Consider the following 26,517-nt stretch of genomic DNA (forward strand, 5'->3'; position numbering starts at 1 on the left):
GCAGAACCGGCACCTAGCGGAGCGTGTTTAGAATAACGTCAGTCCGTCCGGGGTTACTCGGCAGCGATGGCCGCCCCGAGAGGTGAGAGCCCCCGCGGGGGCGCGGGCGGGGGGCAGGGAGAGGCTCCTGCGGCTGCGAGCCTGGCCAGCGGCGCGCGGAGGCTGTTGGCCGGGCCGTCTGTCTGGGCGTCCGCCGGCTGACGGTCAGGGCCTCCCTGGAGCTCGCCCCGCCGCCCGCGGGGACAGCGAGGGGCGTCCTCGGGCGTGGGGAGGAAGCGGCCCCCCCTCGCCCCCGGTCCCCTGCGCCTGGGCCGGGGAGTGGGGGAGCAGGGGCAGTGTCCCCCCCCCGCGGGGCAGCGCTGGCGGGACTGCCAGCCCCTGGGCAGCTTGTCAGGGGTCTGGTAGGCGCTGGCAGGAACGTGGGGGCGCTTGCATTGAGCTCAGCCGACACAGGGACTGGGGGGACCCCGGACCCCCATTCTCACCTCCCGAGCCGGTGGTACTGGGCCGTACAGTATGGGGCGGGAGAAGGAGACTGGGGCCAAAAGTCCCGTCCCTCCATTTACTGCCTTCTGTTTTATGTCGCACCTTGGGGCAGTCTGGTCGCCCTCGGCTAGGGCAGTACAAAGATGTGTTATTTAAAGTGTGCAGTTTCTCTACACTTTCCTTTTCACCCTCTCCACCAATTTCAAATAAGGCCAATTTTGAAGTGCATTTTTTTTCTTTTTAGTGAGAATTGGGAGGCATTTCCATTCTGTCAGGTGTAGGAGCTGTTTCCATCAATGTTTTATCACGAAGATGCTAAGGAGAAACTTAAAAGGCATTTATACAACACACATTTAACAAAGTTCCTACTACATACATTGAACTGTGCTAGGTCCAGGGAGACAGAGAAATATAAATAAAACAGGATCCCTATCCTCAGGAGGGGTTGTGTGCGTGTGTGTGTTCACATACATATATGTATATATATGTATATATGTATGTATGTGTATATATATGTATATGATGAATTAGTATGGGGCAGGAGAGTAAAAAGTGCAGAGTGCTGTGAAATGAAAGGAGGGAGAGACCACTGTGATTGGAGGGTATGGAAGGAAGACTTGATGGAAGAGATGCCTATTGATCAGAGCTTGGAACTTGGAAGGGTAGGATTCCATTAAAGAGAAATGGAGTGGGGGAAGAGCTCCTAGTATCATCACTGTGAGCAAAGGTGTTGAGATGGTAAAGCATGGGAAGTGTTTGGGGGATACTTGCCTAATAAATTTTGGCTGGAGTATAGAGTACATATATGATGGGGAGTAGTCTGGAATCTTACAGGAGAGGCTAGGTCATGGAGGCAGTAGGTTGTCAAGTGAAGAAGTTTATTGTTTTTTATTCATTTTTCAGTTGTGTCCAACTCTTTGAGACCCCATTTGGGACCCTATTTCTTGGCAAAGATACTGGAGTGGTTTGTCATTTCCTTCTCTAGCTCATTTTACAGATGGGGAAACTGAGGCAAACAGGGTTTAAATGACTTGCCCAGGGTCACACAGCTAGTAAGTGGTCTGAGGCAGGATTTGAATTCAGGTCTTCCTAAATCCAGGCCCTGCGCTCCATCCACCTCACCAGTTAGCTTCTTGATTCATCGAGAGAGAGAGCCTTGTAAGATCTTGGAAAGTGGAGTGGTAATCATAGAAAGATTGCTCTGTCAGTTGTATGTATTGGAAGAGAGGAGATCTGGAGGGTTAAGTGCCTTAGCAGTAGTTAAGTGGTAGTACTGGCCTAAAATAGTCCAGCAACAGTGGAAATATCAGAGAGGGGATTGATCTGAGTACTTTTGTATAAATAGAATTGATAATCTTGACAGACAGGATTAGTAAAATGTATGGGTTGAGGGGGAAGTCAGAGATGATTACTGGGTTATCTATCAGTGTGAGAGCCTGGAAGAATTATGATACAATGTTGAAATCGAAAAGGAGGGGACTCTGGAAGAGTAGCAGGTTTAGGGGGAAAGATGATGAGTGAAATTATAGATATTTGGAGTTTAAAGTGCTAGTGGGTCATATAGTAGGCAGCTGAAAATGTAAGTCCACAGCCTGAGGAGAGAGGTCAAATCTGGAAATTTAGATGTGGGAGTCATTTGTTATTAGTGCTCTCTCTTCTCAGATTATATTGTGTATACTTATCTTTTAAAGTAGTGATTCCCCCCCTCAACACTCCCTCCCCTGCCCACACCAGTGAAATGTAATCGTTGCTGGGGCATTTGTTTTGTCTTTTTATTTCCAGTACCTGGGATACCTTCTGTAGAGTAGACGCTTTATAGGCACTTGTTGAATGAATGAGTTATCTTAAAACTGGTAGTTGAAGCTGTGGAAGTCGGTGACTACCAACTGAAATGGTATTTAGAAAGAAGAGAACTCCACGTACAAAGGAAAGAGGAGGAAGAGATGACAATGCGCATGGAATAGCAACAGTTAAGAGAGGAGGAAGAGAGTAGAGAATATCTAGTAGTTTCAGTCCTGCTGAGAGGACTGAGAAAAAGTTATTGTTACATTTGGCAGTTTGGTTTTATTGGTGACCTTTGAGCCTTGATTCAGTGTTGTGGCAGCAAAAACTTAAAATTCATATAGAAGTCACATAGCATTATAACAGCTTACAAATAGAGAGTTATTGCTAGTAAATATTTGTTGAGCATCTGCTGTACACAGCTGTGGTCTCAAAGTTACGAAGAGTTAAGTTTTGCTTTCCACATTAGGAATATGTTATCCTGTGGGAAGACGACAATGTCAATTTAGCTGACTAGGTTATTTTTGAAATTTTACATTAATAATCTGTGAGTGTAGTAAAAAATTTTCTGAGAATCTGTGATCTCATCACTGTGTTTTTCCTTTGTCAGGGAAAATTGCAGCTCATTGATTCTTTCTCATCTACTATGATTTTTGGCCATATCCTCCCGTAAATCAACAAGCTTGTTTTAATTGTGCCAAGCACTGTGCTTGGGTCTAGGGATATAATACAAAGAATGAAACAATTCTCATTCTCAAGAAGCTTATGTTCTGGGGGTAGGTGAGGAGGAGAATAAGTATGTATATAAGTATATACAAAATAAACGTAAAGAGATAACTACGGGTACAAAGTTAAGGAGGGCACTATGCATTGAGGGGAGGGAATCAGGAAAGGCTTCATATCGCAGTGTTACTTCATCTGCATCTTGAAGGAAGAAAAGGAATTCTTTGTGGAGGAGGTGAGGTGGGAGCATATGAGGAGCGGCTAGTGCAAAGGCGTGGAGATGGGAGATGGCGCGTTGTGTGTGTGAAACAGAAAAAAGGCCAGTTAGGCTGGATCACATTGAATGAGAAGAAAAGAATAATGTCCAAGGAGGTTGGAAAGAATAGGTTGAGGCCAGGTAACGAAAGACTTTAAAAGCTAAACAGAGAAGTTTGTATTTGACTTTAGGGATGAGAGAGAGCTATTGGAATTTATCAAATAGGGAGTCAGATCTGTGCATAAGGAAAATCATTGGGGACTGTGGAGTATGGGGTAGAATGGAGAAGAAACTTTAGTCAGGGAGACAAAGTAGGGCAGTTTCATGAGGCACTTAGCACAGTGCCTGGCATATAATAAGTACTTAAACAGTCAATAAATAAACATTTATTATGAGGCCAGAGGTGATGAGGGCCTGAACTAAGGTGGTGGCTTTGTGAGTGGAGAGAAGGGCCAGATTTAAGAAATGTTGTGAATGTAGAAATGGCAAGATGTGGCAACTGATTGGGATATATGGGATGAGGGAGAATGAGGAGTTGAGGATAATGTTAAGGTTATAACCTGGAAGATTGGAAGAATGCTACTTCCTTTGATAGGAATGAGGAAGTTTGGGTAAGGGGTGGGTTGAGGGAAAAGATAATGACTGTTTTGGCTGTGTTGAGGTTGGCATGTTCCAGGATATTTAGTTTAAAATGTTTAGCAGGCAGTTGGTGCTGTGGAACTGAAGCTAAAGGGAGAGGCTGGAGGTGGATATATAGAACTGTGAGTCATCTATGTAGAGATGATCATTAAATATACGGGAGCTGATGAGATCACCAAAAAAGGGAGTATTGAGAAAAAGAGAAGAGCAGGTGTGATAAGACTGATGAGCCAGCAGTTGGACTTGATGGCTTCTAGTGGAGAAGACTGAGAAAAGACTATCAAATATGGCAGGCAATTCAGAGATCTTTGGTAACTTTGGAGAGAAAAATTTCAGTTGAATGATGATGTCAGAAGCCAGACTGCAAAGAGTAAGTGAGAGGAGAGAAGGTAGAGGCAGTGAGAGTAGCCTTTTTTTTTTTTTTTTTCCAGGGAGTTTGGCTGAGAAAAGTGGGAGAGAGGTACAGGATAAAAGCTCAAATGGATTTGTTGTTTTTCAGGGATGGGAGAGACTTGGGCCTGTTTGAAGGCAGGAATAACACAGGAACAGGGAAAAGTTGAAGATTTGAGAAAGAGAGGAGCTGATGAAGGTTGCATTTTGTTGGAGAAGATGAGAGGATGGGATCAAGGGCTCATGTAGAGGGCAAGAAGAAGGCCACCTCATCATCAGAGACTAGGAGAGATGATCACGGGCTTTTGAGAGAGAGAAAAGGGGAGAAGAAGAAGGAGCTCATGAGAAATGGAGGGTTTGAATATCTCAAGAGTGAATAAATGCTTTGGGAGGTGTGAGGCATAGGGAGAGAAGGAATGAGAGGAAGCTGCAGTTACAGCATGAAAGGTGCAGAGCTGAAAGGCACCTCAGTGGACATCTAGTCTGACTTCTTCATTTTACAGAAGAGACAATTTAGTTTTTGGTTAAGGAAGTGGGAATGCTTGTGGGTAATGGTGGGTATGACTCTCCCTATTTGTGGTTGAGATAGAATGGAGAGAGTGGTCATGGGATTTTAGGAGGTTAAAGAATTGAGAGGTTAGGGAGTTTGAAGGATCCTGCAGAAAAGGTCCACCTGATGTGCTAGAGACCTTCCTCTAGGTGTTTTAACATATTATGGATTCCATTAGAGTATTTGGGCTGTGCATGTGCTATCCTTTTTCTGAGTCCACCTCTCTTTGATGATGTGATGCCCAACAAAGTTTCTTCTGTGCATATGTTAAAAGAGCAGGCACTTAAATGCTTGGTTGTTGATTGAAAAGCAAATAAGATTCCTTGAATAACAGTAAGCTTTGATGATCCTCTGATTATTAATATCAAGTGAGACATAGATGATATCCATCAAAGAGTCCAAATAGTAGAGGAATTTCCTGTAGGTTAGGGGGTTTTAACCTTTTTTTGTACTATAGATACTTTTGGCAGTATGGTGAAGTCTATGAACCCTTTCTCAGAATAATGTTTTTAAATAAAATAAAATGCATAGGATTACAAAGGAAACAAATATTATTGAAATACTGTAGTAAAAATATGCCAAGTATAGACAGTTTTTGCTTTATAGAAACTCTCATTATGCAAATTTGACTTTAATTAAAGAATTCTGAAAGAAATCCCCATTCCAAAAAAAACCCACGTTAACTTTACTACACAGTAACGCGCTCGCTCTCTCTGCTTCTGCCCCTTGACCTTGCACTCCTGGGCCTTCCACCTTTCCAACAAAAAAAATCTTTAAAAAAGCCTTAAAAAAAAACAAAAAAAAAAAACCCTCCAAGTAAAAGTAGCTTCCCCACCAGATAAGGACTTGGCTTGAGACCCCTCGGGCTGAGATTGGAAATCTTTGCCCCTCTACCTAGGTGGGTGGGTACCCACCTATGTGTCCAGCCCCTTTGTGTCTGTCTTCTTTGCTTAGGTGCCATGTGTCTGTCCCTGGCTGCCATGTGTCTGCACCCTTCTGCCTGGCCTCCCTTGATTCTAATCCAGCCCTGGCATGTTCTTCCTTCTATTCTTGCTTCTCTGTCCCTGGACCCTACATGTCCTTGAATGATGTGTCAACTCCCTCCCTCCGTGGGTTTGTCGGCCCCCTTCCTGTCTCTGTCTCTCCCTTCCTTCCCCAGCTCAGCAGGTAAACTCTGCATTAATAATTACTTAGGTGGAACTAGCATTAAGGAGGATCCAGAAAGGCTTCTTATAGAAGGTGAGAGAACAGAATTGGGTCCATAACAGAGCCCTGGAAAACACTCATGGTTAAAGGTATGACCTGGATGAAGATACAGCAAAGAAAACTCAGAAGGAACTGTCATATAGGTAGAAAAACCAGGATAGTAGTGTCACAGAAACCTAGAGAATATAAAGAGGACAAATAGCAGTATCAGAAACTGCAGAGAGGTCAAGAAGGGTGAGAAAAGGCCATTAGATTTTCAATTTAAAAGGTGCTCCTGTTCGTGTATGACACTATGTTCATTATATCAAACCCTAGAACATTGCAGAGCCTCCCAAATAACCACAGGATTGATTTTATACCTCAAGAGACCTTAGATGTCATCTAGTTCAATACTCTCATTTAATAATTGAGGAAACTGAGGCCCAGAGAGGTTAAGTGACTTGCCCTGGGTCACAAAAGTAGTGGCAGAGCTGAGATTGAACCCTGATCCTCTCACTCAAATCCAGCTCTCTTTCTACTGCACCAGTTTGCTTTTTAATTTTTGAGGTTCATAATTATTTAAGAGTTTAGCCTAACTATGCACACAAGAAAAACTGAGTGAAGAATATTTTTCAGACTGTGATATCAAGTTAGGTGGGCAACCCCATGGTACTGGTCCACATATATTTTGAACAGACACAATGGACAATAAACTGTGCCATTAATTGATTAAGAAAATACACTGAATTGCCTTTGGGAAACTGCATAGAGCTTTTAATGATCTCAAGCTTCTTCTTGATACAAAAGCCCATCTTCAAGTTATATGGTATGACTGCAAGCCATAAAATGCCAGTCTTTGAAGAATCATTATTGCACTTGGAGTTAGGAAGACCTGGCCTTTAATTCCTCTTCTGACATGTACTAGTTTTATGATAGTGGGCAAGTCACTTAATGTCTCTGAGCTTCATTTTCCTCGTCTGTAGAATGAGACTGATACTAGGGTTGCATGACTCTAGTGAAATAATTTCCTTAGTGCTCTCTGCAAACTTGAAAATGCTATATAAATGTCAGTTATTATGATAACCGTTATGAAGGGGCAATTGAGAGTCACATTATGGGTTTTGCAACACATTACATATGCATAGAAAAGTGGTATCGGGGAGATGTATGACTGAAAAAGACAGTGGTCTGGCCATGAAGCAAGAACATGAGATAACTGATGGACTTTTCCATTACTGTCCATATAATTTCAAGAGCTCTATAGGAAAGTCTCCAGAATGTTGGGTACCCCCTCTGTAAAACACTTGTGGGAGATCTTGGACAAGAATTGCTTAGTATGCGAAAGCAGAGATGGGTTATGATAGCTCTGTTGGAGGGAGTATCCACATTAATTAGGACATTGATGCATTTAAGTATTATTATTAGAGACTCCTTTCTCTAAACTTTTATTGATCTGTTATTGAATATTTATTGGGTAGAGTTCAGCCACAAATCTACCTAACTGTACTCCGTTATACAGTTTACATTCCTCATTATCTTGTCTGTATGACTATCATGAGTAACTATCATGCCTTACTGAAATTCAGTTATGCTGCATTTACATAGCATTTCCCTGTTCTACCATTCTAGTAACCCTATTGAAAAAACATGAGATTTGTTAGAAGAAAGGTACTTAGAAGAGCTAGCATGGATTTTTAGTGAATCTACACTAGATCTTATAATTCATTCTGGAATTTTGTTAGACATTGAATTTATCAATCTGTAATTTTCAGAATCAGTCTCTCTCTCTCTCTCTTTCTCTTTCCTCCTCTCCCTCTCTCCATCTACGTCTCTCCATCTCTCCCTTTCCATCTCTCCCCTTTCCCTTTCCCCTCTCCACAATTGAGACATTTACTCATTTAATCTTAGAGCTGTCTTTTGTTCACATTATCTCTCAAAGATCACTGGTTCAGTGATCCCATCTATAGTTCTCTATTATGTCTATCATCTGTTATAACATTCCACAATTAGCTCCAAGCCATGGACTTATCTTTTCCCTGTTCTTGCTCAGAACTTGCTCAGTCTTTTCCTCCCTAATTGTTACCATTTTTTTTCATAATCCTCAACTCATTGGATATTTTATTCTTTATGACTTTTTTTTTATAGCTCCGTGCAGTCTTTTTCCTTTTATTTTTGGACATGTGCCCTTCTCCAGCTTTTGCTTATGTCCTTTATGTCACATTCCTCTAATATTTTTAGATAGTGTCTTCTCTTCCTCATCAGTATAATTATTCTTTGAATCATCAGACTTTTGTTTTTGAGCTCCTTCCAGTCCCCTTGAGCCATCTTCCTTTTTTAGAATCCCTGGCCATTTTACCCGCTTTTATGCTTCCCCCTTTTCTTTGGCAAATTTGTGATTGTAAAAATTCCTAATTCTGTTTTATGCATGGTTTTAATATTCAAGATCAGCAGTTTTTTTTTAACGCAAAGTGTGGTATACAGAGTATGAGAAATTTTTTAATCTTGAAATTGGTTATACTCCCTAGAACCAAGGTTTATAAATATTTCAAACTGACAGTGATTTTGACTATCTTTAGTGCAAGCAGTGGAAAAATACTCCTTTGAAATAAACCAGTTATTTTAAATGTCATTCTTAATGTAATTCTTAAAAGTTGTTGTTTATAATATTCTCCATTAAATTATAGTTTTGTTGAATATGTTTTCCAGAAAATGTCAGTTTGATATTCAAGTTGTACTGCTTGACAGTGATGACCCTGGTGGCTGCAGCTTACATCATAGCTTTAAGATACACAAGGACAACAGACAAAGAACTCTACTTTTCAACGACAGCTGTGTGCATCTCAGAAGTTATAAAGTTATTGTTAAGTGTTGGGATTTTAGCTAAGTGAGTATAAACACTTTGCGATATATTGGAGTTATGTTTTCCTTCACATTTAAGATATTCTGTCTTTAATACACGTATAACTGTACTTACTAATTTATATTTTTAAGAGATGTCATTACTGGGCTTGATCTAATAAAGCTGTGGCGGGCAAATAAGGTATTTAATTTAATGAGATTTAACCCGATTCTCTGCTTAACTCTTCACAGGAGTGTACTCTCTCTGTGCCACAGCACTGTGGTGCTGTTCTTACCTAAATTTACCTTTCTATAGTCAAGGGTAGGAAACTCTTATATCCAAGAATTAGTTAATCAGCTAAACAGATCCAGTAGTTTGCTTCATAATTAGTGTGTATGAAAATGTATTAGTAATTACTGCAGAGGAAGTGAAGATAGCAGATATAGACCACTTTGGCAATGAAGAAGAAAAAGATTGGTAGTTAGTGGATACAGCAATAGAAGCAAGAGAAGGTTTCTTGAAGACAGGAAAAACCTGTACATGTTTGAAGGCATGCATAGAATCAATAAAGACAGAAATATTAACAGAAGAGAGGGAAAATAATTGAGTGAACCAAGTCTAGGAGTAGGGGGAGGGTGGGATGGAATTGAGAGTACAGGTAGAAGAATGAGTCTTGAATACTAGTAGAGACAGTTTTTTTTTTCTCCTAAGACTGGAGAGAGGGATGGGAAAATGAGTGTAGGGACAGAGATAGAGAGGGATGGGTTCTCTAGGGAACTCAGGTTGGATGGCCTAGATCATCAGTTAAGTAGGAGACTAGTTCATCTCCTGATATTGATGGGTTGGTTTTGATGGGATAGGAGCTTGAAGAGAATGGAAAAAGTCTAGAACAGCTGCTCTGAGGATTATAGCCTGTAGATCATACTTACCTTTTATGTAAATGTTCTTGTCATTTACTTCAATAACAAAAGCACTGTTCTCTGAAAGGATGAATTAGAGTAAAAAAAAAATATTAATCAGAAAAACTTGATAGTGAACAGAGTAGTTTTTTCTCCTAAATAAAGTAAAATCCATTTCCTTATACCTTGAGGTTTTTACTAGTTCATATGAAAAATCGAGCAGCTCTCTAGATTTGTGTATAGGTTTAATTCTTAATTCCTTTTATTTTATTTTATTTTTTGATATTCAAACATTTAATGAGAAATCTCAAGAGAGTAGCTGGCAGATTAAATATTGGATAGTATTCTATTTCAAGTTGAAATGGATATCTTAGTGGGAAACTTTTTATTCCTCTTGCTACAATTTTGTTTGCTTTCTGATTTAATAGGAAACTTTGATGTCATTTATAAAGCCTTTTATGAATATATGGTTTATATGGAATGAGTTAAATTTTAGGGTTTTTTTTCCCCTAGAAAGAATCAAACAACTAAATGTATTGTTTATCCAACCAAACAATCCAAGTGGTTTGCTTCACATTATTAAACAAGCCAAGTGACATTTCTTCAAAATGTAAGTGAAGATTTGGACAACGTTTATATATTATTTTAGAAATACTTTTAAGAAGTATTTCCAGATGTTTCAGAATTGCCAGTCTTCCTAGTGGTGCTCAGTGTTAAATTCTTTTGTGAGATTAAAGTTCAAAAAGAATAGAATGTTTATTAGAAATAGTGACAAGTGAATAATAGTATCATTTCACAAAGTAGAACTACTATTTAATAAAGAGTATCCAAAAGAGTTGATACATTTTTTAAATGAGCCAAGTTTTTAGTCCAAGGAAAAGTTTAGTTATTTAAAGTGAAGGAGAAAGCCCTAAATCCCAAGTGCCTGGTGTGAATAATCCAGCATTCAGTCTATCACTCAACATGCAGTTAAGTTCTTTTATTTTTTTTTAAGTACCTACTATTTGTAAAGGCAACTAGGTGGCGCAGTGGATAAAGTGTTGGGCCTCGAGTCAGGAAGATTGATCTTTCTGAGTTCAAATGTGGCCTCAGACACTTACTAGCTGTGTGACCCTAGGCAAGTCACTTAATTCTGTTTGCCTCAATTTCCTCATTTGTCAAATGAACCGGAGAAGGAATGGCAAACCACTCCAGTATCTTTGCCAAGAAAACCCAAAATGGGGTCACAAAGAGTTGGACATAACTGAAAAACAACTAAACAACAACTCTTTGTAAGGCAGTTTTATAACTTAATGAGTTTATAGCATAATGGTGAGTGACAGATGGGGATAAGACTTAAGTACACAGAAAGTGTGATATGACACAAGGCAGAATGGGAAGTGACAGAAGAAAAATGGAGACAAAATAATGTAGGAAAAGTTGAGGGGGAAGATACCACTTTAAGCTGGGTGTATCCAGAAAAACTTCTTGGAGGAGGTGGAATTTTATCTGATCTTTGATGGACAACATGAACTTCATAAAGCAGAAATGAAGAGAGCGTGCCCTCTAGGCAGTGGGGGACAACCTGTGGGAATACATGTACTTGGGAAGAGTGCAAGATGGAATTACAGAACAGCTGGTAGTCTGGTTTGGTTGGAATATAGAGTGCATGAAGGGAAATAGTATGAAATAAAATTGAACAGATATATTGAAGTCAGACTGTGGAGGACCTTAAATACTGAGTTGACAAGGTTGTAGTTTATCTCCAAGGCAAGAGGGAATTACTGTAGTTTTTTGTTTACAGGATAAAATGATTAGAGCTGTACATTATTATTTTGGCCTCTCTGTGAAGGATGAATTGGAGGTGGAGGACTGTTTGGAGGCTGTTAAAGATTAGATGTCATGATGAGTGCCTGCACTAGGTAGGTGATAGCATGAATGAGAGCAGAGGTTCTTAACCATTTTTGGGGGTCACAGACCTCTTTGTAAAGCCTGTAAGATCTCTTCTCAGAATAATGTTTTGCTGCCTCTATTCACAAGTGAAGGAAATGCTAAATGTCAGTTTTATTAGTGAAAATAAAACTGTAATTTTTTATTTTCCATTCAAATTTAGGGACAGCAGGTTAAGAAGCCTTGCTGTAGAAATAGAATTGGTAGAATTTGTCAACTTATTAAATGTTGTGGGACAGGAAAGAGTCAAATATAAGCTGCCTCCTGAGTTTGAAGCCTAAGTGACTAAGATATTTTGGTGTTTTAATTCCCAATTCCTTTTTTTTTTTCCCAAATGAGTCAGGGTTATTTTTGGAGTTTGCAGATAGCAGTTGAAAAGGGGAATTGATTATATTCCCTTGTTCATATTACTGCCTACATTTACTGACAATTATCATCTAAGTAAATTATTTTGTGATTAACTACCATATACAGGAAAGAAAGGCCACACAGATAGAATTTATGAATCATAATAAAGTTTACTGAAGGATGATCTTTGTATCCAGTAGCAGTCAAGGAGGCCTGGAGATGAGATGATATTTCTCTGGTCTGTGTCTTGAGTTGGGTCTCTACCAGTTCTCTGAGCAACATGTCAGCTTGTGAGGGTACAGGAAGAAAGCTCTAGGACCTTGTTAGCACCCCAGGAGTCAGTACCCTTAGGTGTGAGCACCAGTAATAGTTAGTTGAGATGGGAGGGAAAGATAGCAGCTGATATATACATATATATAGTAACGGAGTTGATCAGGAGACCCCTGAGGTGCCTCAGCCTAGTTGATGAAATCACAGAATGTAAGGGAACAGGTAACAAAAGACAGCAAGGTGTTTAGATCTTAAAGTGTAAAAAGTTCAAGAACTGATTCCATCAGTTAAGCATGATGAAATCTGGACAGCTAGTGTTGGCTCCAAAGGATCAGCTGCTTCCTTTTAAAAATCAGGAGAGAAACTCTTAAGCTGTCAGTCAAGGCAGCTCCAAGGAGTGTGACTGTCGGCAGCAGAGAAAGGAGTCAGCTGTGGAATAAAAACAGAATTAACCCTGGAAATAGGGAGTTGAGCTGCAAAGAGGAGCTGGTCAGGGAGTCAAGCTGAATGATCTTCCCAGTAGATGCTATTGGGGGTGGGGAGGGAGGAGGGGGTGTAGCCAGAGGACGGGCAGAGATGGGAGTTGCCTTGGCCATGTGTTTTCCACCTCTTTACCAGAATACAGAAAGTTCTTGGTTTATGTAAATTCACATTACTCAAATTTGACTTTACATAAAGAAATCTGCATTCCAAAAAACCACCTATGTTAACTTTACAGTACTGTGCTCTCCCTCCCGCCTCTCACTTCTGTCCTTCAGCTCAGCACTCCATTGCCTCCCCCTCAGCCCCCCTACCAAAAAAAAAAAAACCCTTCCAAGTGAAAGCAGAGTGGACACCAGGAGAGACCACCACCGCTGGTGCCCGATCAGGGAATTGACTTGAGACTGCCAGTGACAAGAGAGGAGATTCCTTTGCTCTGCTCCACCCACCCACCTTCATTTCCGGTCGCTGCGTATCTGTTTTTCTGCCGTCTGTGTCCATGTATGGCCCCCATGTGTCTGCCCCCCATGTGTTCTTCCTCTCTTTTCTAGCCAGAACTCTGCGTGGCTGGTTCCAGCCCCCATGTATTCCTGCTTTTGCTCTTGCTTCTTTGTCCCTGGCCGCTAACGTATCCTTGAACCGTGTGCCAGTCCCCTCCCTCCACAAGTCTGTGGTCCTTTTTCTGTCTCCCTCCCTCCCTTCCCCATGTCCATGGCAAATTTGCATTACATAAAAATTGTTTTACATAGAGGTCTGTGAAATGGTCCACTCACATGAAGCAAAACCTGTATTCTTTGTATGTGCTCACTGTTCTCACTGATGGTATGTTTATTGATCGATCGACAGTGTATTCTCTGAGGGGCCTGGTTTGTAGCTCCTGTTCTTACTGTGTCATCTTACTAACTTCTGTACTTTTAGCTATCATGTCTACTGGCTGACTCTTAAGGGGAAGTGCAGTGATAGGGGCTTGTTACATATAGTTTTAAGAATGTGGACTTATAGAGTATTTTGAACCTGAGGTAGTTTTGCCCTGCCTGGGACCTAGCCTGTGGGTGACAGTTGGAAGTAGCCCATAGGAGGTGCTACATATGAATATGTGTATGTATCTCTGATATACATTATAGATATGTTTGATTTTTCTAGTTCCCAGGGTAATGACTGACTAAATGAGATGGTGGAAGTGGGATCAGAAGGCTTGTCCTTATCTCTGTTTAGAATATTGTGGAAAATAGGGTAGTACAAAAAAATCCTCTAGATTGTTTTACTTGGATTGAGCTGAGGGCTATCATAATTTTGGGAACAGTGATCTTACCAAAAGTTTAGTGAAGTATGGCAAAAATAGTGAAATTCCAAAAAATTCTGGAGTTAAGTATAATAGTTTCTTAAGGAGATGGGTTTTGAGAGTGGTGGTGGCGATGTCTCCAATGGACTTTTCCTGGCCTGGAAGCTTACTCTTCAAGGCACAGTGATGGAGTGGGTTATAATGAAGAGTTTATAATTTTCTCTTGGGATTCTACATATTAATGCCGACCTAGATAGGGGTGAGAGAACTTCATAATGATTTTAAACTTAAGGAAAAAAGGCCTTAACTTACCAAGATAGCAAGATAGGAATGCGTACTTTCTCTAGTAAGCAATATCAGTTCATTTATGCTTACAGGAAGGCTGGTACTTGCAGTTAACAAAAAATGCTAAAATAGCAAACAAAGCCTTATATACATTATAAGCAGGAGTCTAGAACTACAGTTAACCAGACATGATGGAATGTATTGTAGCAATCGAATCTTGTTGGCTACCATACCATGTGGTAAGGTCCAAGAGGCAATTAAAGATAATCTCTCCGGAGAGATTGGGGCTGAATATATGGATTTGTGAGACATCCTTTTAAAAGTAATTATCGAAACTGTGGGAGTGGATGAAATTACCAAGCAGAGAGAATAGAGAAGGGAGGACACCTGAGGGTAGGAACAATTTGTTATGCTTCTCTGAATTCTCCCACAGAGCCTAGCACAAATTTTTGTATACAGAAGCTCATATATATTCATAAAATGAAGGAGATTATATTTTTGCTTACTCCTTTGTAGTGGGATGGGACAGGGGAATCGAACTGCTGCTTTATTCTGTAATAAAATATTTTAATAAATTGCTTTGATCTGAAGTTCTCATCTGTTGCTTTCTTGTGTTGCCATCAGGTATCTTGGGAAAATCCTCTAAATTTGGCACCACACAGAAGGGATCAATTTAGAATAGTCACAGTAGTAACAGTCTTTATACAAATCACATGACAAAGACTATGGAACTGATCCTTTAATACTAATACAGACGTTTATATATCAATTTGAGGTTTGTGAAGTAAGTGCTTTCACGTGTTATCTCATTTGAGTCTCACAACCCCTGTGAAGGTGGTTATTACTGGTATTCTCATTTTAGACTTGAGGATAAGTGATTTTTATTATGCTGAGTAACACACCTAGTAAGTGTCAGATGTAGAACTTCTGACTCCCAAGTCAGGCACTCTGTTATTCTTCCACTTGACCTCTCATGATTACAGGATGTGGTACAGTAAGATCAATATTCAAAGCAAAGCAAACTGACTTGATTTGGAGAGATAGGTCCCCCACTAATCTGCAGCTAGGTTCAAAGATTATTAGAGCTGGAAAGATCTTATAGAACATCTAGTTTATTCCTCTAATTTTATGTAAGAGGAAACTAAGTGTCCTGAAATAGGCCTAGTGATTTACTCAAGGTTATGTGGTCAGAAGGGGCAGAAGAACTGGGACCAGAATTGCTGTCTTCAGATTCTGTTCAGTGATTTTTCCCAGTGTGCTTTTATCTCAAAATAAGCATTAAACAGGTTTTGTATGTATTAAACAGGTTTCCCTATGTAGATTTCAGCAAAATATTGATAGATATTTGCCAGCTTCATAGGTAACATCATAAAATATTAGTGTCCGCTATACATTCGCATGCACACACATTAGATAGTGTATGGAGGTACACATATATAGATGTGTACATAGCCTATATAGTGGACAGTAATATTTAATGTGTATATTGCCCTTGTCATTATCTACATTATTGAAACATTAAAATGACTTTTAAAAAGCATTCTTTTCTTATGACTTAATAGGTTTTTTGCAAGGTATAAATTGTTATATACCTATAGTTATTATAAGTCAGCGACTATACCTTCTTTGTGTTCTATGGGATTGCTGAAACCTTATGATAGTAATAATTAATGACAGTTATTAGCAGAACATTAAAATATTTTAAATATTTTATTGATGGTTTCAAGTATTAAAAAAACTTAATTTGATCACATTGCATAATAGTCTCAGTTTACTTTCAGTTTTTTCAAATTTCAGAAAGTTAGAGCTAACAAAAATTAGAGCTTTTACAAAACACAAAAGAGTTGTCTGCCTTTTTTTATTGTATTCAAGAATAAAAGTAGAAACCTTTTTTTCTGAATATACAACAGCCTTAAGAATATTTCAAAAAAGAATATAAAATTAAATTAAAATTTTTGATAGTCTTTTCACCTGACCTGATACTTATTTAGCTCTATCTTATCTGAGTATATATACAATCAGATGATTGCCATAATAAATAGTGACTTATAAAAATAAATTTATCTATTAAATAAATTTATTGCCATATTACTTATGGCATTAGGAAAAGAGAGGGAAACACTGTATAATTAAACCCATAAACAACCTAAAATATTTTGGCTTTTAGTGACAACTATTTTCTCCAACAAATTGTTTACATAAAAAATGTGGAAAAATGGATGTTTTACCTCTTATCCTTCTTCCTAAATCTCATGCTAATAAGTAAAATGTCTCTAAAAAGCAGCAGGAGAGAAAGCATAGAGCCTGAATAAATTCATTATAGAATTACAGATATTTGAGAGATTACTCCATTAATTCACAAGGAGCACAGGGCTCTGAAGTTATCAGAATCATTTTTTTCCTTTAAGTAGATAAATGATACTAAGATGCAATGTATATTTTATTGCTTATGCCTGAACTACACCCAAAGCAATACAACTTTTATGATGACCCACTTCCTGTTACGAGTGAGTTTATATAACTTTTGCAGATACTGAGAACAGCCAACAATACAGAGGTTGTATTTGTTCTAAAACTACATGACCTGGATATTCATTTCCTCTTCTGCATGCAAATATCATCAGTAATGACACACAGAAATTTAAAGGGTCTGTTTTGATAGCTGTAGCACAGTTTAGAAAAACAAATAGCTAGCAACTGATCTTAAATTACCTTGATTAGTTTTAAGAATAATCTGAAAAAATAATATTGTAACATAATTTCAACTAAATTGTAGTTTAAAATAGCTAACTTATTTTGAGAATGCTATATTAATATAATTTTTATGCCATATTCATTTCCCAGTAATTCTCCCCCTTCCAGTAATACCCTAATATTTTTTTCTGGTCTTAGATCTGTGATTTCATTGGTTTGAGGAACTTCTGGTGTGGACACTCCTTCCACAGATGCAGGTTGGCAATGGTTCTGTAACTTGTGATTTTAGAGAGTTGCCTGGAGCACTAAGAAGTTATGTGCCTTGCCCATGATTCCATATTTAGTAAATGTCAGAAGCAGAAATTGAAGCTATATCTCTTTTCACTATGCCATTCTTCCTTATAATGGCGGGGTGGCTGCAGTTAAGCAGAATGGTTTAGCACAGCAACCATGAATGACAATATAATCTGCATCTGTAGCTTTCCACCTCTCTATTAAGACAGAAGGTAATGTAGTAGTCTGGAAACAATATTGCACATTGAATTTGATCTGAGTTTTTTTGCCTTTTAGTATTATCTCCATTTATAGAAACAACTAACTTAAAGGGTAAATATTAATAATCCTTATTTGCACAAAGGGCTTCTGTAGACATAAACTTCTAATTTCCAAAAGAAAAAACATTTTGTTAATTCTTATTTAAAATTAAAATGAGACGTGTCTGAGTATTATGTACCTAGTACTATTGTTTACTATAGTAAACCCCTTGAGGGATAAGAACTGTATTTTCTTTGCTTGATCCTGGCATCTCACATCCTTTCTTGAATGACTTCTGCATAGTAGGTGGTGAATAATGATTTAAAATGGTTTTTTTTTGTATTTTGTGATTTTGAAATTTGTTTAATTTAAAAGTGCTTCAGTATTTTGATGGCTCTGTGATCTCATTGATATGGGTATTCCCTCCAACAATGCAGTTATCAGTCCATTTGTGCCTACCCACCCTATATGACTCTTGTCCATATTTTCCCTACGGAGTTCACATAATGTGGTGGGTGGGAGATAACAGTTCTCAAACTTTTTGGCCTCAGGATCCCAAAGAACTTTTGTTTATGTGTGTTATAGCTATTGATATTTACTGTTAGAAATTAAAGCAGATAAATTTTAAAGTATTTACTAATTCACTTAAAATAATAAACATTACATGTTAACAAATAATATTTTGTGAAAAATAACTTTTCCAAAACAAAAAAAATTGAGATGAATGGAATTTCACATATTTGCTAATTTCTTTCATATCTGGCTTAAAAGATGACAGCTAGATTTTTGTATCTGCTTTTGTATTCAGTCTGTTGTGATATGTTGTTTTGGTTGAAGTATATTAAGAAAATTCAGCTTTATACAGATATATCATTGGAGGAGTATTTTAATCGCTTTTTCAGATAATTGTGGATGTTCTTCTTTGATACTTCACCCAAACTCAGGAAGTGGTTGTTTTTTTATAGGCAATGTGGAATATGAAACCATATCAATGAACTTTTCATACCTTGTTATATAAAAATTCATTGGTCTGTCTTGCACTTTGAACTTATGTCTGATTTTCTAACATCAAAAATATTTGAAAAATATTGCTATTAATAATATTAACTGACTTTTACATACTGCTTACTATGTGCCAGGCACTGTGCGACGTGCTTTACAGTTATTATCTCATTTGATCCTGTGAGGTAGGTGCTCTTATGATCCCTATTTTATGTTGAAAAGACGGAGGCAGCCAGAGATTAAGTGACTTGCCCACTTCACACAGCTAGTAAGTATCTGGGGATGTGTCTGAATTCAGGTCTTCCTGACTCCAGGTTGGATAGTCTATCCACTGTATCACACAGTTGCCCCCTGAGTTGTTTCACTGAGTTGTTTTATTGTTATTGTTTCACTGAGTTATGTGGCTCTTCCAAATATTGACACATTTCATTATATATTAGGAGAAAACTCACATTTGTTAATATCACCTCTGATCTCATAGAAAAAAATCTTTAAGTATTGGGAACCTGTTAAGCTCAAAGTGGGGGATACAAGTTTTCCAAATTTCACATGAAAGCTCAACTTTTGTAATTGGTAACAAATACTGTTGGTTATTTTTAATTTGTATGACAGTTTCACTTGATTTATTTTTGATAAAATATCTTCCAAATAACCATCTGAATAACCAATTCTTTTAGTTGTTCTTTAAGGTAAAAATAGTGTTCCATGAAAAAAGTGTCTAGTGCAGCTCACAACTCAAAACAGTTGCACAAATTATTTTCCTTGAGACAACCATCATACTTTGGTATGCAGCAGAAGTGCTTTTTGAATACTTTCCATTTCATCACATAGAATATTAATAATATGTATACTCAAGGGGTTAAGATTTGACAAAATTAATAATTCGTGTTGCTTCTTTAAGAACATTTTAAAGTAAAATGGGCATGTTTTAAACTTCAAGTGCACTACAGTAAAGATTATAATGACTACTAGTACAATTTGGTGTCACTGCCTTGATTTGTTCTAAGGTGCTGTTTTACCCACCATCTTACCCACCTCTTCTACCATCAGTGCAAATGTCAACTGACTTGTTCCCTGATAAACCCTTAGATTGAAAAAAGTTACTCATTTTATAATATTTCAGCACCACTTACTTGTGTTTGTTGCCAAGCATTCACATAAAAGAAAATCTTCAATGATTAGTTGGTGCCAATAATGGATAAATATAAACAAAACAGCAAGTCTAACTATGTCCGTAGATTCATTCTTTTATAAAGTAAAAATACAATTCTGCAGATAAGATATTAACTCAGTCTTCATCTTTGAAGCTAAAATTTTAATAATCAGATCATGTAGCCTGTGATCATATGACATATGACCCTCTAACAAATGGACTGAATGATGTCTCCACTGGGAATCTAGCTATTAAATATTAGTATAGCCCAATTTTTTTCTGATTTTTGGATACTACTGGACTTATTATTCTTTATCCACTAGGCTTTGCTGGATTCTTATGAGTGATTATGGATATCATTTAGGAGGTTCTGTAATGCTCCAGATTTTAATGCAATCAGCATCATCTCCTCTGCAAACAGGAATGTATATAAGGAATCCTCTTCATTGGGCCTTTTCTATTACAATGGCAATCATCTTTGGTGCATGTATATATACCTTACTTGATATTAATAATCAGAGAGCTATCACACAAAGATACATAATTATTTATGATTTTGGCGTATTTATGGGAGACACCTTGTTAATGTTGTTTTGGTGTTTGGCCCTATTGAGTAAAATACTTTTTTATACTCAGTAAGCACAATGGGATCTTGTATTTGTTTCACTTTTCATTCAAGTATGTGACTCTAAAAATAATTCTCTGTAGAATATCATTTGAAAAAGCCTATCAGTGCCTTTCCACACTTTCATCAAAGATGCCACTGATAAGTGTGTAGATCATCCTCATAAAATTTTTATATAGATTGGAATGTTATTAGTTTTGATATTCTCTTGCTTGCCTTTTTTTAAAATAAGGTCTGAGATTTTTTTCCAAGCATTTGCTATCCTTTAGTGCCTCAAAATAGTGTTATATTTGGTAGGGATTTCCTCTTTATATACTTGATATAGTCCTGCTGCTGTTCCCATTTTTGTTCTCCTCGTTGACATTTCTATTAATCATGTAGCACATTTGGAACTGTGATATTAGAGGCCAGATGTAGTGTGTTCACTGCCAATGATCGAGAAGTTTGTTATGAAAATCGTTTCCATTTTTTGTTTGTTGTCCTTCCAATTTCATTCTTAAATACCCATGGAAAGATTTTGTTTAGTTGGGTATCTCACTAAGCTTTCTGTAAGCTTCCTTTCCCTTCAACTACCCCTTGTTATTTTTTGAGAAAATACTATGTATAATTTCCACTATCCTCAGTAAGATTTTACAAATGAGTTTATGTTTTAAACTCACGTTGCTGTTGGTTGCTACGTTTCTCTGCCTAGCAAAGAGATCAGGTATTTTCTGAATAAGATAGTTTTCAGATTTTTTTGGTCTCCTTGTGACGATTTACTTATGCCAGTTAAACTTCCTTTAGAAAGAGTGACATTTGTCAGTGTTCAGTTTCTGATTTTTAGCTTTAAAAGCTTGTTTAGATCAGGTTGGAATTGTCTCAGTTGTCCCCTATAATTTCCACATTTTTATTTTTCTAGTTTGTTATTCATTTTGTTTTCTATTCTAACAACTAAGAGGTTTTTCTATACCTAGATAGGATTTGGGAATTTCCTAGATTACTCATTGATGCCTGCCTGTTTATAATGTGACTGATCTAATTTTTTTCTTAGTTGATATTTTTGGACTTTTCCATGTTCAGTGCCTCTTACCAAAGAAGGTGTTTATAATCTCAGTGGGTGTGAGGCTTCTGTGTAGTCTAAAAGCTTTTGCTCTTTCTTGTTTGTTATGCCTGTTCCATATATTCCAACATTTTTTGCTATCTGCCTTCATATCCACTTTTTCATTGACATCACTTGGTATTAAAGTATATTTTTGCAAACACTTATCATGAACAATGCAATACAAGATGGCCATGTGTCCCTTGAAGTGATGTTTATTGTTGCCTTAGAACACAATGATAAATCCAACTTGGCCAGTTTCTTTATATGTTGCCTAAAGAAGAAACTGCTCATCATTCTTCCATTTAACTGTAACTTCCTTTTGTCTTCTAGTTTCTTTTTTATAACAACAGTGTAAAGATATATTTCTTCCAGTAGTATGTCCATTTATTTTTCACTAGACGAAGCTCTCACATTTGGAGTGCCAACAGCTAAGTTAATGTTGATAGTTACTCTAAAACTGATTAGCACCTTCTGAACCATCACTGAAGAAGCAGAAGCAATCTGCACAGCAGTACTTAGGGCCATTTTGCATATTTCTTTGTTTTATGCATAGCCATAAGTTAGTAAAAACATTTGAAGGGAAGCATTTGACATTTTTGTATAAGTTTATTCTCTAGATTCTTTGGCATCTTGGGAGAATCTCTTGGGTTGTTTCCTTTAGTTCTTGTTACTGTTTCTAATTTCTCTGTAGTTTTTATTAAATGAATTTCCTTGATGCTGCAGGCCTGGCGTTCTACCTACAGTGCCACCTAGCTGCCCATACAGTACTGATCATGTTAATAATAAGGTTATTTATTATTAATAAATAATATATAATTCATATATAAATATAGTATAATAAATAAGGTTAACATTATGTTAATAATAAGGTTATTTATTATTAATAAATAGTATATAATTTGTATATATAATATATAATAAGGTTAACCTGCAGCCAGGAAGACTCCTCTTCATGAGTTCAAATCTGGTCTCAGACACTTACTAGCTGTGTGATCCTGGGCAACTTAACATTGTTTGCCTCATTTTCCTCATCTGCAAAAAGAGCTAGAGAAAAAAGTGGCAAACCTCTCCAGTATCTTTGCTAAGAAAACCCAAAATGGGGTTATGAACAACAACAATAAATCGGAAATATTTTCCATGCTTACTCAAATGAATACCTAATCCTCTAAAATTGTACCTCATTAAATTCCATCATTAAAGGGAATCAAGGAAATTCATTTAATAAAAACTACAGAGAAATTAGAAACAGTAACAACTAAAGGAAACATTTTTCATCTGGAACATTTTTGCCTTCCTCTCAACCTGGTCAATCTTACCCATCCTTTAAAGTCCAAGCTCAAGTACCATATTCTTTGTGAACTTTTCCTTGAAAATTCTGTCCGTCATTGAATTTCCCTTCTCAATTGTAGTGCTTATAGCTTATATCAAATAATCTAGCACTTAATTATTTTCAATCTTGTATTATAAACTGATTTTTCATATATATTATGAACTCCTTGAAAGTAGAGGCCGTATCTTATTTTTCTATAGCCAGTATAGCATTTAAAACAGCACTGAGCGCATAGTAAGTACTCAGAAATCAAATATCTTGTTCCATTGATCTTTCTCTTTCTCTGATTCTCTTACTATGTTGTCTGTTCCCTGTCTACAAATTAGCCCCAAGCATTTGAAACAAAACAGAACAGGCTATTCCTTTTAATAGCTACTACTGTCTACTATCTGCTGAAGTTATTCTCATGTAGTTCTTCCCTTCATGGCAAAACTTTCTGGAAAGATAAAATCTTGTATGCATTTTAGATCAATTTGATTCCAAATTAGTAGTATAACAAAAAAATTAGAATAATGATGCTAGTTAGTGCAAATAGAGCACTGGACTTGGAGTCAGGAAGACTGGAATTCAAATTTGACTTCATACACTTATTAACAGTATGACCTTGGGCAAGTCACTTAGCCACTCCATGCTTCAGTTACCTTTTCTGTAAAATAGAGATAATAAATAACATCTACTGCCCAGGGTTGTTGTGAGGATAAAATGAGATATTTGTAAAGCACTTTGCAAACCTTACAGCTCTATATAAATTCTAGCAATTACTATATTATTGACTACAATATTGATTGTGATGCTTTTCTACAATTTTCATTTTGCCTCTTGTTTTTGTAGGACAGTATTTTTGGGGATTGTTCAACACATTTTGGCTTAAAAAGTTTGAGAGTATTGATTTTAAATCTGTGTTTTGCTTGTAAATTGTAATTTTATTTTTAGTTTTATTGAATCAGGGAACTCTGTTCAATAGCTTGGTAACTTAGATATCACATCACATACTTGAAGTAAAGCCAAATTAGAGATGACTGTTGTCATATTTTCATTTCTTCTATATTTGGTACTTGAAATAGGGTCATGGATGTTTCTTTCATCAGAAAAATCTTAGTTTTTAATACTTTTGCTTTCTTGTCAAAAACATCCATATTAAAACAAAAATAAAAGCTGAATGGGGTGCCATTTACTTTATATATACTCTGTGGGGGAAAAAAACCTGGTCATTTTTGCATCTTACATTATTGTTATATTCAGTAAATAATCCTAGCCCAACTTTTTGGTTATGTGATTTGATTCCGACCAATTGCTGAAGGGTTTCCACATTGGCTAAATGTTTTGTATTCAGCCAACACAGCAAAATGGATGGGTTTGCCATGTATTTGTCAACCATTGTAACTTTTTTCTTCATGCTTCACGGATCCTCTGAGGTTTTTCTGAAAAACAGTTTGAAACTATAAAAGCTACAAATGTATAGTAAGTGAATTAAGAGAGGTTTTTATTTCAGTTGGGCCATTCATCATTTAAATTTTGTTATAACTTTGGAGAGGGTGGAAGTTATAATCTAATTTGACATGATAAAAAGATGTCAAGGTACACTTTTAAGTTTGGTTTGTGGCTTGGGCTGCTACCTTCAAGCAAAATGGCGACAACAAAAGTTTTCAAAATTGGCATATGTTCTCAAAATTTTTAACAGATTTCAGTGAAATTTGGTTTCTTGGATAGAATTTGCAGAACTGTGTGGTTTTGCCTAGTAAACATCTGTAGTCCTCAGAAAAATGGCTATTGAAATGGGATACAGTAATGAAAAAGTTACAATTTAAAATATTTTATGATGTGCCAAAAACATAAAGACTTTAAATATGCAGAAATTGATTGCTTTACTGAGGAGTTAGTATTAAAGTATAAGGCATATTATTATGGAAAGAACACTGAATTTTGAATAGTAGTACCAGTGTTCAAATCTCAGCTTGGCTACTTGTTACCTTTGGGACTTTAGGAAAATTACTTACCTCTTTGGCTTCTCATCTGTAAAATGAAATGGTAGACATAAGGTCCTTTCTGGCCTTAAAACTATGAATCCTCAATTTCAGACCCCAGTTTTTGAAAAAAGCAATTGATTGTAGCCTGGATTCTTTTTATTCATAAATAAAGTCCCCAAAAGTTTTCAATTAACAAAATTATCTAAAAGTTTTTATTCAGTAAGAATAATGTAGCAAATTCCCAATTAATGGTCAAGTTGATGGGACTTGACTATATGTAATTACATGTTCTTTTGACATTTTGCTTTTTTATCCCTAGTGCTTAGCATGGTTCCTGGCACGTAGTGGGTGCATAAGATGCTTATTGACCAACTGACACAGGAAATGGTAAAGGTTGAAATGGTATTGTTAAACAGTTCTTATTGTTGTGATTTCAGGTGCAAGAGAGAGAGGCATAAATGCCAAATTTGAGTTGGAAGATACCTCTCAGGAGACTACCTAGGCCAATTGGTACTAGATTAGGAAACTGCTCTAAAATATACCTAAAAAGTAGTTAACAACTTTTGCTTGCAAACCTCTACTGAAGGAGAACCCACTAATTTGACATTCCGCTTTGAGATCGCCCTAACATTGCCTAGAACATAGTAGGCACTTAATAAATGTTTATTAATTGATTCACTCAGCTATCAGCTGCAACACTCTCTTCCCATTATATTACCTTCAATAGTTCTTGTGCTTTTGTTTAAATTTATCTGTTTCCTGTAATTTCAAAATGGGATTTAAATTTGATTTACAATGAAGATTGCACTTATATTTAAAATTTAGGGTTTTTTCTTATAACTCAGTTTTGAGTTAAAATCATGTTGTAATTGCCCAAATAATGAGGTGCTTTTGGAGGGAAATTTGAGTTTCAGCTAGGAATATTTATTCTAGTGGAGGATTACATAATTTTCCTATTGAGCAAATAAATGATATTTTTCAGCAAAGTATAAGCCATATTTATTGTATAAGCCATGTTTATTCCTTCTAAGGAAAAAGTAAGTGAAATGAAGAATATGTTGATTTTAAAATTAAGTACAATGAACATTTTCCACTAAAGTAATTTTCTATAATAACCAGCATGTCATAGAAATGAGTGAATTCTTCATAACTTTGCCAATGGGGCATAATCCCTGTCAGGTCCTAGCTGGAAAAGCTTCAAATCTAGGCCCAATTTGTACTATGTGTCTTGTCCAAGAAACAAGCCTACTTTGGAGTAGCTCATTACTACTTTGAATTACTGCTTCACAAGCTGGTGAATTTTTTGGCCAGAAGCTCTCAAAGGCCAAATAGCACCCACATGAATAATATTACATATAGAACTTTGAAAAAAAGATTCCCAGTCACTTAACCTTTTTTGGTTCTTATCTACAAAACCAGGAAGTTGGGTTAGATGATTAAGGTCCTTTTCAGCACTAGAGTTCTATAATCTTTTTTACACTGCAGATATATTTGACCTTTATTGTATTTGCTTATACTCAGGATTTCATGACCATATTTCTAATTGCCTATTGGACATCTCTAAGTGGATTATCCAAGGACACCTTAAACTCAATTTTTGTAAAACTGTACTTCTTTCCCCCGCCCCAAACTTTCTCCTGAATTCTTTATTTCTGTCATCATTCACCCAGTCACCTGTTCTCTAAAACTCCATGTTTTCTTTGAGTCTTTACTTTTTAATCTGTCAAGCTATTCAATAGGTATTTGATGTATGTTGTGCCAGACACTGTGCTAAGAATAGGAAGTATC

The 26,517-nt window shown here is 36.9% G+C and overlaps 1 protein-coding gene across 2 annotated transcripts in view; it reads left to right on the top strand.

Annotated features, from left to right (window-relative positions):
* SLC35A1 (solute carrier family 35 member A1) overlaps positions 1 to 26,517 on the top strand; it is a 41,515-nt gene continuing 14,998 nt past the window's right edge. For both annotated transcript variants that reach the window (XM_027855056.1, XM_027855047.1), the window contains exons 1-2: positions 1 to 82; positions 8,718 to 8,895. In XM_027855056.1, coding sequence (XP_027710857.1) covers positions 67 to 82; positions 8,718 to 8,895 — 194 coding nt within the window. In that variant the 5' untranslated portion in view covers positions 1 to 66. The remainder of the gene's footprint in view (positions 83 to 8,717; positions 8,896 to 26,517) is intronic.

This window comes from Vombatus ursinus, unplaced genomic scaffold (assembly GCF_900497805.2).
Source record: "Vombatus ursinus unplaced genomic scaffold, bare-nosed wombat genome assembly UNPS02000582.1, whole genome shotgun sequence".
Classification (NCBI taxonomy): domain Eukaryota; kingdom Metazoa; phylum Chordata; class Mammalia; order Diprotodontia; family Vombatidae; genus Vombatus; species Vombatus ursinus.